The sequence below is a fragment of the Symphalangus syndactylus genome, chromosome 9 (genome assembly GCF_028878055.3).
Source record: "Symphalangus syndactylus isolate Jambi chromosome 9, NHGRI_mSymSyn1-v2.1_pri, whole genome shotgun sequence".
Lineage (NCBI taxonomy): Eukaryota > Metazoa > Chordata > Mammalia > Primates > Hylobatidae > Symphalangus > Symphalangus syndactylus.
Genome location: NC_072431.2, coordinates 39,189,963 through 39,203,343, shown reverse-complemented (window position 1 = coordinate 39,203,343; position 13,381 = coordinate 39,189,963). Strand labels below are relative to the sequence as shown.

The window sequence follows — 13,381 nt, the reverse complement described above, 5'->3', positions numbered from 1 at the left end:
TGTGGTTTTCACTCTGCCTGGAATGCTCTGTTCCTCAGCTATCTTCACCAATCTCAAATGCTAACTTATTTTGGAATCCTCCCTTAGCTCCCACAGCCATAATTATCCACTCTTGTCCCCCTGTACTCCATAGCAAGTTGCATCTCTCTTAACACTTGGAACATTGCTGAGCCATTGCTTATTTTGTTGTCTGTTTCCCCCACAAGAGGGCCAGGACTATGACTTACTCATCTTTTCATTCCCTAAGGAACCTAGTACAAGACCTTGTAGAAAATGGACTATGTAGATGAAAGAATGAACAAGTCAGTGATTAGACAGATGGATTAATAAACATCTTAAACCTGAAGAGCTGATTTTAAAACCCAGTATACTATTAATGTCTTTATCCACATACTAGTTCCTTCTGCTCAGATGTTATATCACGTGGCAGCCCATTTCTTACTTTCTTTGCTCAAATTTGCTCTCAGAGTCGACCTCACAGTCGTCACCATGTTGGAGAATAAGCAATTGAGGGATGGGGGTTCTAATGTACTATTTCAGTGGCATTTGCCCAACTAGATGTGGTGAGAATCTATTATTGAAGAATTTCAGGCTGATAGGGATATATTTTTGGGTGATGAGTGGGTTTTTAGAAAATCATCCCACGTAGATGGTTTTCTACCAAACTAATACCTAGAATGTTCTATAAATAAAATAAAAAGTTCTACTTTATGGTTATTTCAAAGCCTGCAGCAAAAGCAAAGTCCAACTCTAAGAGAAATGTTAATGATTATATGTACATGTTCAACTCAAAATTAGAATCTTTCAAGGATTTGCTTTAGGAAACTTTATAAAAATGGATGATAGGGAAGGTATTATCTGGAATATTTCACTATAGAAATATTTCATTTATTTCTACTCATTTGAATTTCATTCTGTTTAGATATTTAACATTTGATAGTTTTAAGAAGGACCAAATGGCTTGAAGTAACAACTTTCTTCAAATTCCTAACAGCTCTTCATCTGGTCACTGAGCTGAGTGGAGCTGAATCTTGCAGATTCCCTTCAATATTGGGTTTCATTCCCTTCTTCTCGTGCGGGCCGCTCTCAGAGAAAACAGCCAAGAAAAACAACCCAGGCACAAATGGCTGCAAATTGACTTGCAAATGTACAAATTCAGACCAAAAAGTGAAACAGGAAATCTTCTTTGAAGGGTAATTATCATAATTTATAATGGGCAAATCTAAACTCTTTCCAGTATTTCTCTAAACTTTCCAGTGACTTCATTGCCCATAAATGATAAGTTTTGCCACTTTCTTTAAATGTGTATTTTCAAAATATGCACAGCTCCTCAAATGTGAGAAGTTATCTCCATGACCTATAATTAGGAAACTAAATAGTACTTTTCTCCAGTTAGCACAAACGAACATTCGGTCTACTAAAATAATTTGATTGCCAAATAAAAAGAAACAAAATTAAACAGCTAAGATACGACTGCTAGGCTAGGTACTAAGGAATTTATATTCTGAAAGTCCCTGTGATTTCAAATTGTAGCTCCGATTTTTATAAAATAGAAATATAAAATAAAAGATATATATTTAACTTTAAAATAACAAAGGAAATTCACCCTCTGATGAATATGGTTCAGTTCAGTATGCTATAATCTAGTAACAAAGACTTAAGTAAAAATATGTCAATTATGAGTTAACTTACAGTACAGGGAAGAAAAGATTGAAAAAAAGGAACAAACACTTAAAACCACCATTTTGAAGCCCAGATTATCCAAACTGACTGTTTCCATTGACAGATTAAATTATGTTGCAACATTAACATTTCATGAGAAACCTTCTAAACGAACACTTCAGAAAATGATGATTGCTGAACTGAATAACAGGCATAAAAAATATAAAACAACTCACCCAGCCCCATATGGCTATTCTTTTTTCATCAATGAAACCCATTTCTATGAATTTTCTAAAGTAAAAGAAACAAATTTTTAGAATGTTAAGTGTATACACATGACATTTACTTCATTACACAACCATATTTAATCCAAAGATTTAATAGAAACGCTACATTTTCTTTGTTTAAACACATGCATAATAAGGCCGCATTTACAAATAATTAAAATAATATTATCATGTTTCCTGCAAAGAGATAAAAGGATTCTCTTAGACTCTATTGTACAGTTATTGAGTGGTAATCTCAGAGCGGTAAGGCCTTGTAGTCTAATCGTGGGGGTGTACCTGAGACTCAGAGAGGCCAAAAGATGGGTTCATAGTGACACAAGAAGTAGCAGTAGTATTGAGCAGGACCAAATTTCCAAATCCCCAGCTATCGGAAAGAAGGATTTTGTTCTTGCTGTTTTAAATTATATTAATTTCTTATCACATTGTTTGTTGAGTTGTTAATGATAATCACCACTTCATTTTCAGCGACATTTGGGAGAAATATACAACCGTCTTCCATTTCATACTTAGGCATCCTCAATTCATCGTGCATGGGGCCATTACATATGTCTTTTAGAATATGGAAATAATTCCTTTTTAGCTCCATCACAGAAGAGCATCCATTTGAAAACTATTTTGAAAATAAATCTTTCCTTAGGAGCAAGGGGCTATACTGAAGGACAAAGTTTAAAAAGTCATGGGAAACTCTCAAAATTGAGGGTTTCAAGCTAATTTCTAACATATTACCCTGAGGGCTGGTGTTCTAGAGCAATTGTGATTTGTCTGGGGATTGGTTTGATAAAAACTCAAGAAAATCTCAGAGAAACAGCAGCTGGATTGGAATGTAGCAAACTGGATCAGCCATTGCAGAAACCACTGTATGCAACAGTGACAGGAAGGAGAGGAGAAGACCAAAGGAGACACACAGTCCCAGAAAAATACTATCTTCTTGTTCCATTCAATTACTGTTAAAGACCTTTCTCATCAGTTCTTCTCTGGAAGTAGAACTGAGTGATTTTCATTACTTGAATAATGTAGTTTCTTAAAGGGATTTCACAGCAACCATTTCGCTCTTGCATTGATTCAACATGCACGTTTCCGATGCATAGAGAAGTTGGGCAAATGCCCGGGACAAACAGATGGGAAGAGGCCCCGTTAGTCACAGCTTACCCGACACTGATTCTGAAGGACACTGAGGAGTCTACAGAGAAGAAATGCAGTAGCAAATGGAAAGTTGCTACCTGTGTGGATGCTGCTCATGATGTAGAAGAGAAAATGTGCAGCAAATTGTGACACTTGAGCAATTCTTGCACAAACTTCAAAAACCAAATGAAAGAAGAGAAGGTTCACTTTCTTGTTTAAAAAAATAGCCTTGCTACTAGTGCTTGAAGACAGTTCTGAGACATAAAACCATTTGTGATTTTATGATCTCCCAGAAACCAACAATCATACTACCTTACATCTGGGGTAAAGAGCAAATAACAGGTGATACATGGGGACAGGAAACTCTTAACAGCTCTCTTCCTAGGTTTATTCTGAAAGGATGACATTTACAGGAAATGATAGTGCAATAGTTAACATGGAAATGAAACATTAACACTGAATGTGGCAGGACTAGGTTAAAGGTTAGCTAGATAATCTTAGCACTTCCAGACCAATGAGGCACTATAAAATTCACCTTCAAATTCTGAAGCGTTTCCCAGAGGGTTGTAAATACTGTTGATAATGTGATTATATCAACAAAATGTCAGTAACAAATGAAAAGGATGTTTTTCTAATCTTGGAGTCTGGATTGAACTTTATAACTTTTCTCTCATAAAGATGGCCTGAGGCCAAGGTAAACTTGGAATCGTAGTGATCAATTATTATCCTATTTTAGAAATATTCTTATTCATACCATCTATAAAAGCATGATAGAAAATTTAATCTCATGTAATTCTTCCCCACCACTAACCCTCAAGTTATGTCAAATTTTAAAGCTGTGGGAATATCAAAAGTGCCAAATATACTCCAAATGAGCAAAGTTGCCCTTATAACCACCAAAGTTTTAAGGGTCTCACATATGTACCATTTGAAGAGATGCCTAAAGACAGCAGGTTCCAGTCTCCCTTGTCTGCAGCTTCACAAGCATCTCTTCTGACGCATTTTCTTTCATATAGACAGAAGTTATAAGACGATATGACTTCTTGTTTTCCCCTACTTTGCTTCGTTTAAATCTATTTGTTGGCCTTGAGTAGTATTTACTGTTGTTTCCAAATATGTACGTACGATTTTCTTTTGGTATGTCAAAAGCTTAGCCAGATTGCATTTTGTAAAAGATTCAGGGGACAAATTTTATTCTCTGAGAGGAAACTTAAGGGCTACAGTAGAAGTATTATAATCTCAATTCCCCAGGTCAGGCATTTAGTGTCTGATTCCTAAAACACTTCCTTAGGAGGTATATTGAATCATCCCCAGGATTATTATTCTGAGTCTATCCTATTTAGCTTTTGATTTCTCAAAGCATTGGATTATAAGGCTTCCTTTTCACAGTTGCATAAGAACGATTTCAAGCAAAACCAAGGCCAGCTCTGGCTGTCATCTCCACTGTTGTTTATAGACTTTGCTTGGGGCCACGCAGCTGCCCATATTCTCTGGGGTGTTTACTAAAAGTTTGATCTAACAACAATTTTGTCCCTTCAGAGTGTAGGTGGCTTATTTACTTTTACCTGATTGTAAGCACACTGAAAACAGAAATTGCAAATTGCACAATTTTATACAGAGTGTACTGTAATGGCATGTATTAATATTACTATTTGCTATGTTGTTGAATGGCTGAGTATATGGGTGAACATATGTTTTCCCTATAGCAGGAAGACTCTTCAGACTCCATCCTAAAAATGGCTCAGAGAAAGTAGAGGTATCCAATTACCACCCCTAGTCCATCTTCAATTCTAAATGCCAAAGACAAATTGGTACTACTGCGAAAATCAGTAGAAGGTAGAATTTATGGCTTTGTGTCCTGTATGTTGAATATCACGGCTCAGGTTTAAAATTTCATTTCATCCAAGGAAAATATTAAGAAGCTATTTCTTCTTAGGTTCAAATGGTGCATTTGTTCTGGTAAATAAACACATAAAAGTATAATGACATATTTTGTTGTTACTGGTGGTTTGTGATGATGATGAAGATGAAGACAATGATTTTTTAACCAATGCCAAAATAAACCACTTTTTAGCTCTTTTAGCTTTGGAAAAGATCTAAATAAATTATAAATGAGGCATAATTCTCATCTCTGTTTTCATGTAGTCCCAGGATTACATGTCCTTGATGTTTATTGCATGGTTTAAATGCAAATAGATGTGAGTCACGGTGCTAAAAAGAAGTCCCCCATGGAATTAGGCTACAATTCTGTGGATGGCATTAATATTCTCATTAAGGCACACTACAGTCTTTATATGAGAAAATGGTGTCTCAGTGGGGTTTTTCTTTGAACTATCTCCTCCAAACAAGTGAATAGTTGAAAGGCCAAAAGTCTGAATCCATAAGAAAGAGGGAGCTTCCAGAAATTGAGTGATAGCTACAGATTTTAGTGTTAGTAACCTACTTACTAATTTGTTATATTGTACTCAGATAGACTTTGTTTTTTATTGAACATTTTGTGTGTTCCCAGAATGAGAGAAGCACTTGAAAATGTATGGGTTATGGACACCTTTCTATTTTTAAAAATAATTACTTGTGAGTCTAAACTCTTCTGCTTTGATTAGAGACAAAAATATAGAAAAGTGTTGTCTAGGCCTGGCTCCTGGCTGTTAAATACAATCTTTGTTCTGCATGTTGCAGTGACATCATTAAGTATTAATGACATTAAGGAGATAAAAAATGTACTAAAGAAATTTCTAAATTTCTCTTTGCCTGTGAAACAGTGTTTGACCTTTAGCTCCGCACATGCACATATATTCATGACTGAGAGTGCAATTAGCCTGCTACCTTTTAAGTTTACAAACTATTATTCTTAGCTTCACCTACTCATAACATAATAACAAAACCCAACAACTATAGAGACATGGCAAGAATTATTTGCACAGTGTTTCTAAAAAAGCCACAGTTTTGGTGCCTATATAGTCCTGTTTCAGGAAAAGATGATTGAACTATAAATCATGGTTGAAAATATATATAGTTGAGAAGAAGAAATCAGATTATGAATCTGTGCTTCCCCTAAATGTTTTCATAATATAATTTCTGTTGTGTAAAATGACTATGTTTTTGTCAAACGAAAACAGGCAAACACTTTCATGCTACCATGGCCTACTGATAGCTAGTTTAACCACAAATGAATGCCTAACATCTAAAAATATGTAGTGCTGATAAAATCTGGAACTATTTCTAAACTTATGAGGTAGAATCCACAATGCTTGAGCAAATTCAGATATTTGTTTTCCTGAAGATCATCATTAGAGTTCGAAGTTTTTCTATCAATTGTAAGAAATGGAACTAAATTAAAAGATATTAGAATGGATGACAACACATCAAAAGAGGGTATTTGTCATTTAGTACTTGAAATCATTTTTCTACACATTCGTTAGCTCTCTTCTATAAATACTTTTTTTTCATATTTGGCAGAAATACCCCTTTAAGATTAGTGATTGTTTTAGACCAAGTTAGAAAAAGAAAAAAAAAAAAGAATTAAGTCATGAAGAATGGAGAAACACAATAGTGATTGCATGACTTTTGTTGCATGTTGACATCTGCTTGAATGAGAAGGTGCTCACCTGACAGCTGCAATCTGGTCTTCAACTTCATAAACACCCAGTTTTCGATACACTGCATACAGGAGTTTGTCACCTTGGAAAGCTGTTCCTCGACCATCTACCAAGGCAATGACCATCCCTTCCTTACTTGCAAGATAAGATATCCAATTAACAGCAAATACAGACCTTACGCTCTGACTGCAGGGACCACCATACCTAAAGGAAAAAAAAAAAAGAATCTTTGATTGCTTTGTAAAACTCAATTTCCCATCCTGGCCAAGCATTGCTTCTAGTAATTCCAGTACAATTATGTGATAAAATAACAATGGCGTTAGAACTGGCTCAAAATCAAGAGGAGTCCAGGCTTTTCCCAGAGGTTTGCTACAAGGAAGTTGTTTTGGGACACAGCCTCTCCTATTCCCCAAAACGGATACATCTAGGGTTGGCATTTCAAGGAATATGTGTGGGTTTTTCGTCATTTCTGCCACCTGCCACTTGCTAAAAGCAGACATAAGATATACTAAAAAAAATGCATGGTGTTTTAAGCAAATTGTGTGTAGGTCAGCACTGATTTTGGGTGTGATTCCACTAAATGTATTCTATTCCTTTATTTCATTTCTAACTCAATTACATAAGATGTGAAGATGATTTACAATATTTTTTTGGCTGCAATTTCTCTATCTCAAAGGTATTCTGACACATTCGGCAAATTGCCATACAAAGGAAATTTAACACAGCAAATGCAAGCAAGTCCAGCTAAAATCTCAAAACTTCCTCAATCTATTTTAAATAGCCATATTTTATTTACTCTGATTAGTTGAAGAATACATAAAAACAGCATCAATAGGAACTGTTACCAAGGAGAATGGTTCATTCTATTTCATAAATGTGTATTTCATCTAACATATTTTCAGTAAATAGTTTTTACACCAAAGAAAATATTACATACACTTGAATTAGCAAGGGATACTTCTTTGATCTGTCAAATTGAGGAGGAAGAATCATCTTGTACCATAAAGCTTTGAGGAAAAGAAAAGGAGAAAAATCTTCATTCCACAGTACTAGTAGCATAATTTATTGTCTTTAATAACAATATATGCCATAAAATCAATTTTCAACTACTAAATTGTTAAGAATTTAGGATATATTTAAAAGTAACTTCTATTAAATTTTTGTGTTAAATGTATAAATGACTAGAAACCTTGAATTACTATTTGTTCTAGAAGGATACATCTTAAAATTAAAATTAGATAAGCTCTTTTTAAAAAAATGTCAATGTGGAAAGGAAGCAATTGAAAAGGTATAAGATCAACCATGTTCACAAACATATTAAGGATATTTAGTAAAACAGAATTGTTACAGTAAGATTATTTTAAATGAAATCCTATAATATTAATAGATCACAGAATTTGCACTGTAACATTCACCCTATGCTTTTTTAAAAGCAAGAAAATTGCTCAGCTTCATATCTATAAATGAGAAGTTTTTAAAAGATCTTACCAATTTCATCTACTTCAAGTTTCTTAATTTCCTCTTTGGGCAGCTGGATATTTTTCAAAGCATTTTCCAATTCCTTGTTTTCTTCCAGGATTTTAATTTCTGAAAAAAGTTAAATGTTCATTTGTAATCAATAGTATTTCCATAAACAATTTTTTTTCCTTAAAATTCCTTTGACTTCAATATGGGTGAAACTGAAACTGTGAAAAGCTTGCTTAAGAAGTGAAGTTTCATATTGACGAATGTATTTATAATCCAGCCTTTAGAGCAGATATAAGCTTATGAAGGACATCACATTTTAATCACTGTGTCTTTAACTAATTCTAATAGCATCAAAACACATTTTGAGCAAAAATCACAGGAGCAACAATGTTTATTCAATAACTTTTTCCCATCTAAAGCTGTTTTGTTTTTAAGTTTAAAGCCATGACCTAAGCAGGTGATATTTCTTTTATCATATACTTAAAAAAATGTAGTGGAAATACAGTCTGGATTGCTGGGGCCTCAAATTTAAAATAATTAATTGTGTAATTCCAAAATTTGTTTTTTAATTTTTAATATGTAAAGTTAAATATTATTTCTGCGATTTTTAAAATCTTTCTTTCTTACGCTTTCCTGTTGTACTTGATTAATAAAGGATATTCTCCTGTTTTTGGAAATTGAATTAGTTGTATGCTATTCTTTCAGATCCTTTCTCTCAAGATAGTGATATATCTGAGTAAGACAACTACATGTTGTGTATACACACACACACACACACACACACTATGCTCTTTCTCTGTCTTAAATCTTTAAAAAATCTAAAACCTGCTATTTATACTCGAGCTCAGTTATATTTCACACCTTAATATTTGAAAAGGAACAAATCCATTGATCTCTTGAATCTGTAGATTGGTAATACATGCAAATAGGTTTCTAGCAATAGAGGGCTTTTTATAGACTTTATTTTGAACCTGGGATTGACATCAGCATCTTCTAGAGAAAAGTTAGCCTTTCAAATAATATGTGGAGTTTTAGCTTTATATTTTAAAAGAGGGGCTGGATGACTTGTGAGGTATATTTATTGCTACGAAAGATGTCCATGGACTTCTTGTTTTTATGCCTTTTTGAAAGAGTGGTCTCTGAAGACAGAGTGCTGGAGGAGTGCTTGTGACTATACTAAGTTTGCCAAACCACTTCTCTTGTAACTCTCAGTTTTCATATACTCATGGCATTTTGCTCCAACATGTTATATTTAATCTTAGCACAAGTATAGATGTTTTGGGTATGATTTGTATAAGATACATAATGAATTTCACATTAACTTTGGGTAATCCATCAGGGAAGAGATATTTGTGACACCTTAAAAGTTAAAACCAAAAAAGTAAAATGAATACACAATTCTAAGTACAGTAGAGCCAACCCTTCATTCTTGCGTGGATTCTGTTTGTGGAGCTGCCATGGATAAAGAGACTCCTGTGTGGATCAAGCGCACAGAGTGGCTGATTGATTGACTCATTACTATTTGTATCATTTTACCACAAGCACTGGAAGTGGGAGACAGTATCTGGGTGTTGTCACGTGCTTATGGCTTTGACTCTTTCTTCATTCTATTCTTAGCTATCGAACTTTTCTGATACATGACTTAATGACATGCAAAATTTAATCTAAATGCTTTTATGGCTCAGAGTTGCATTTTTATGGATAGTGAGTGGGCAATTTTTCCACCTCTTGGAGCACAAACAGAATCTCACAGGGGGCAGTGGGAAGAGTGAGAGGTGGCAGCTGGGCTTTTCAATAAGGCTGTGCATTAAAAACCCATAACCTAGAAAGGGGAGTACAGGTCAGACCATACATTTTACTTTCTTTCACCCATCACTATATACCCAGTACCAAGCACACACAGCACCTAGTATCTGGCCTGTAGTATCTGCTCCACATGTATTTGTAGGCTCTTCATTGTGATGAAATTGAGTTTTAACAGTGATGGATCTTATACTTGATTTCTGTTTGAATCGTTTTAAAATCCCATATTGCTGATTAAATTATGGGAAGAATCCATGGGAAGGCTGATTAATGAGGGCATGTCATGAATTGGTTAATTTGAATAAGCATTTTCTGTGCCCAAAGCAACTAAGCTTTAACTGGGCCCTCCCTGACAATTCCAGCTCTTCTGGATTCCCACAGAATCTGGTTCAAGTACTACCTGCTATTTTCAAATAAACTTCCCCCTCTTTGCAGGGAAAATGAAGCCACTTCACTGTGTTCCAACTTTCATACAATTATACCAACAATTTCTTTATTATCTCCCATCACATCACAAGAGATTAATCCCCTTACCTGTCTCTGATCTTCAACCTCTCTCAACTTCTTAGGGACCTCCCTCCTCTATGTTTTCCTTCCATTTTTTCTGCTGATTTCCTCTATCAACATCCACTCATACCCAAATGTTTATCCTCTTTCAAAAACAAAATTAAACCTACATCAATCTTTTACAGCCATCATCCCACCAATCCCCTCTTCTCATCACACTCAGACCGACTGGAAATACTGTCTTTTTTAACTTACTTATGCAGACCTAATTTTGCTTTAATCTGGCTTCCACCTCCACTGCTCCACTGAAATGGCTCTGGCCAAGCTAATGTCAATCTCCCTCTTGCTAAGTCCATTAATTTAGAGCAAGTCTTCCCTCACTCTCTGCAGCATCTGGTACAGCTGATTATTTCCTCCTCCTTGAGCTCTTCTCCTCCCCTGCTTTCCACAATACCATACTCTCAAGTTTGTCCCCCTCCTTCTGTTCCTTCTTGGTCTCCTCTCCAGGCTCATTTTTCTCCTTCTATTTCTCAAGTGTTGATGTTCCACATAGTTTTGTTGTAGGCTCACTCCCCACTAACCCTATTCACTCTTGTTTTGTCCACTTGGCTCATATCATCCACTTCCAAGGCCTTAGTTACCACATGCTCCATAAATTAATGACTTTCATCATTATCTTCAGTCCAAACTGATCTTCTGGCATCCAGATCCAAAATGATGTCACTACAGAGCAGCTCCACTTAGATATCTCATCAGTGCCTCAAGCTCAACATTTAAAACAAAATTCATCATCCTCCCAAAACCTGATCTCCACAATGACTACTCTATTTCAGTAAAAAACCATTAGTATCAAGCCAATCATCCAAATAGCATCATCACCTACTTCATATTCATGAGTCTCCGGTTTGTGGTAGTTATCATTAGTAAACATTTCCTAACCCCCCAAACCCAGATGAGCTGCTCTTCCTGTGTGCTTCCAGGCTTTCTGTAGTTCCCCTATCTTAGAACGCACCCCACTATATTGTAACTGCCCATTTCCATGTTCATATTCCCCACTCATCTATAACCTCCTTGAGGACAAAGACATCGTCTAACACAGTATCTCTTTATTTTATAGATAGATCCAGGACCTAGCATAGTGCCTGGCTTAATGTGGTAGAAATTCCATAAATATTTGTTGAATGAGATTGCTGACACCAAATGCAATGTAAATAAGAGACACAGCACTTCTCCAAAACAGCAGCTGAACATTTACTATTAAAAATACAAATTTCCAAGCATAATTTGAGACGTACCACATTAAAATCTTTGGGGAAGTCCTGGGAATCTGTATTTATAATGAACATAGGAGAATAATTTCACATTAGGTAAGTTGTGGAACTGTGCTCTGAAAGAATTTGAATTCTATTTTTTCTGTTAGTACTTATTTAATTACATCTGACATATCTGAGGGTGTACCTATTTTGTAAATAGTGAGTGAAGTAATAGGGCTTCGAAATCAGTACACAGATCTGCCAGGAATCTAACAAGGATCTCAAGAAAGTAGAAATTCATGCTATGGAAAAAGAAAGGCTGGCTATTATTTTGCAGCCTTGATAAAATGAGAATTATACACAGATGGTGATTTCTATTAAAACAAAACCTTGTCGACTTGAAATCAATCTCACTGACTGAGATGGTCAAATTAAGAAATATAATCTGTTATTCTTAAAAGTATTTCCTTATTAGACACAAGGTTTCAAAAAACCTTAAAATGAAACTAAATTCACAGTCCCATTATCACAATGCCTGTCCTGTCCAGAGTTCCCAAATTGATTCTGATTTTTTTTTCTTGTTATTTTCATCTACACTTGAGCCATTGAGCTGACAGCCAAAGTAATCCCAAGGCAGTCTCCTGACTTGTCACCCAAGCTGTCCAGGGACAATCGCAGGCATGAGTGCTGAGGAAAGTGGCATCTGCCTCATTGTCCCTGGCCTCCAACAACTCCAACCCTGTAATGTTGTTTAATAGTAAATCAAAAGATAATGGAGAGCCAGCAGGAAGAGTATCAGAGCAATTAGACACTTGGACAACTCTGCTGCGAGCAAAACTGGTCGTCTTTGAGATGTGAACTATTTTGAACCAATATCACAAATACAGGATAGAGGAGGACTGTCTTGATAGCAGTTGAAAATGGAAAGAGCCTCCAAATTTCAGGGCGTTCATACGTGGCAACAATGTGATGTAGCTGTTAAAACAAAAAAAGCTGGCGTGACAGTCACCCTCTGCTCTGAACTGAAGAAGTTACATGCAGAATTTGTTTCCAGTTTGGGATGTTACCACACACACACACACACACACACACACACACACACAAGCAAACAACCCTCTACCCCCAACCCCTGAGGAAAAAAAAACACCCTAGGGATTCTATTTTGGAAGGAAGATCGTACTGAATGTGCTAAGTTTTTTCCCAATTCTAATCTGTGCTTTTTATAAGGCTGATTGGAGAAGATAGAATTAAACCCTCTGATATAACTCATCTGTGTTATGCCAGGTTCTCACTGCAAAGAATTATTAAATTTCATAGGATCATATTTGACCCAAATAATATCCAAATCTGTGCAATAATAAGTGATGTGATAACAGGATTCCATCGCAGTTCCCCTTGGTGGTATGGAGAAACTGCTTGCTTTCTCTAGCGGAGCATCACAGAGAGTTCAGGATTACTTGAGACAAGATAGATAGCATGCAAGAGAGAGTACCTTGATCAGTGCGTCCATCATGAAGGGTGGAAATGGGGATGCCTGGGCCTGTGTGCAGGATGAAAACAAAATCATGGCTTAGTGTTAAAATAACAATTCGTGTTCAAGACGGGCTGCTGGTAGTATTTGTGATTAGTGTCAAGTGCCAGTACATCTTTTAATTCTGCAGCTATTTTTTTCCCCATAGAG

At 35.8% G+C, this 13,381-nt stretch overlaps 1 protein-coding gene across 2 annotated transcripts in view; it reads right to left on the bottom strand.

Moving 5' to 3' along the window:
* FAP (fibroblast activation protein alpha) overlaps positions 1 to 13,381 on the bottom strand; it is a 72,882-nt gene that overhangs the window by 10,852 nt on the left and 48,649 nt on the right. For both annotated transcript variants that reach the window (XM_055291952.2, XM_055291953.2), the window contains 5 exons: positions 13,193 to 13,240; positions 8,159 to 8,257; positions 7,608 to 7,677; positions 6,680 to 6,874; positions 1,899 to 1,953 (listed from right to left, as the gene is read on the bottom strand). In XM_055291952.2, the coding sequence (XP_055147927.1) occupies positions 1,899 to 1,953; positions 6,680 to 6,874; positions 7,608 to 7,677; positions 8,159 to 8,257; positions 13,193 to 13,240 (467 nt within the window). The remainder of the gene's footprint in view (positions 1 to 1,898; positions 1,954 to 6,679; positions 6,875 to 7,607; positions 7,678 to 8,158; positions 8,258 to 13,192; positions 13,241 to 13,381) is intronic.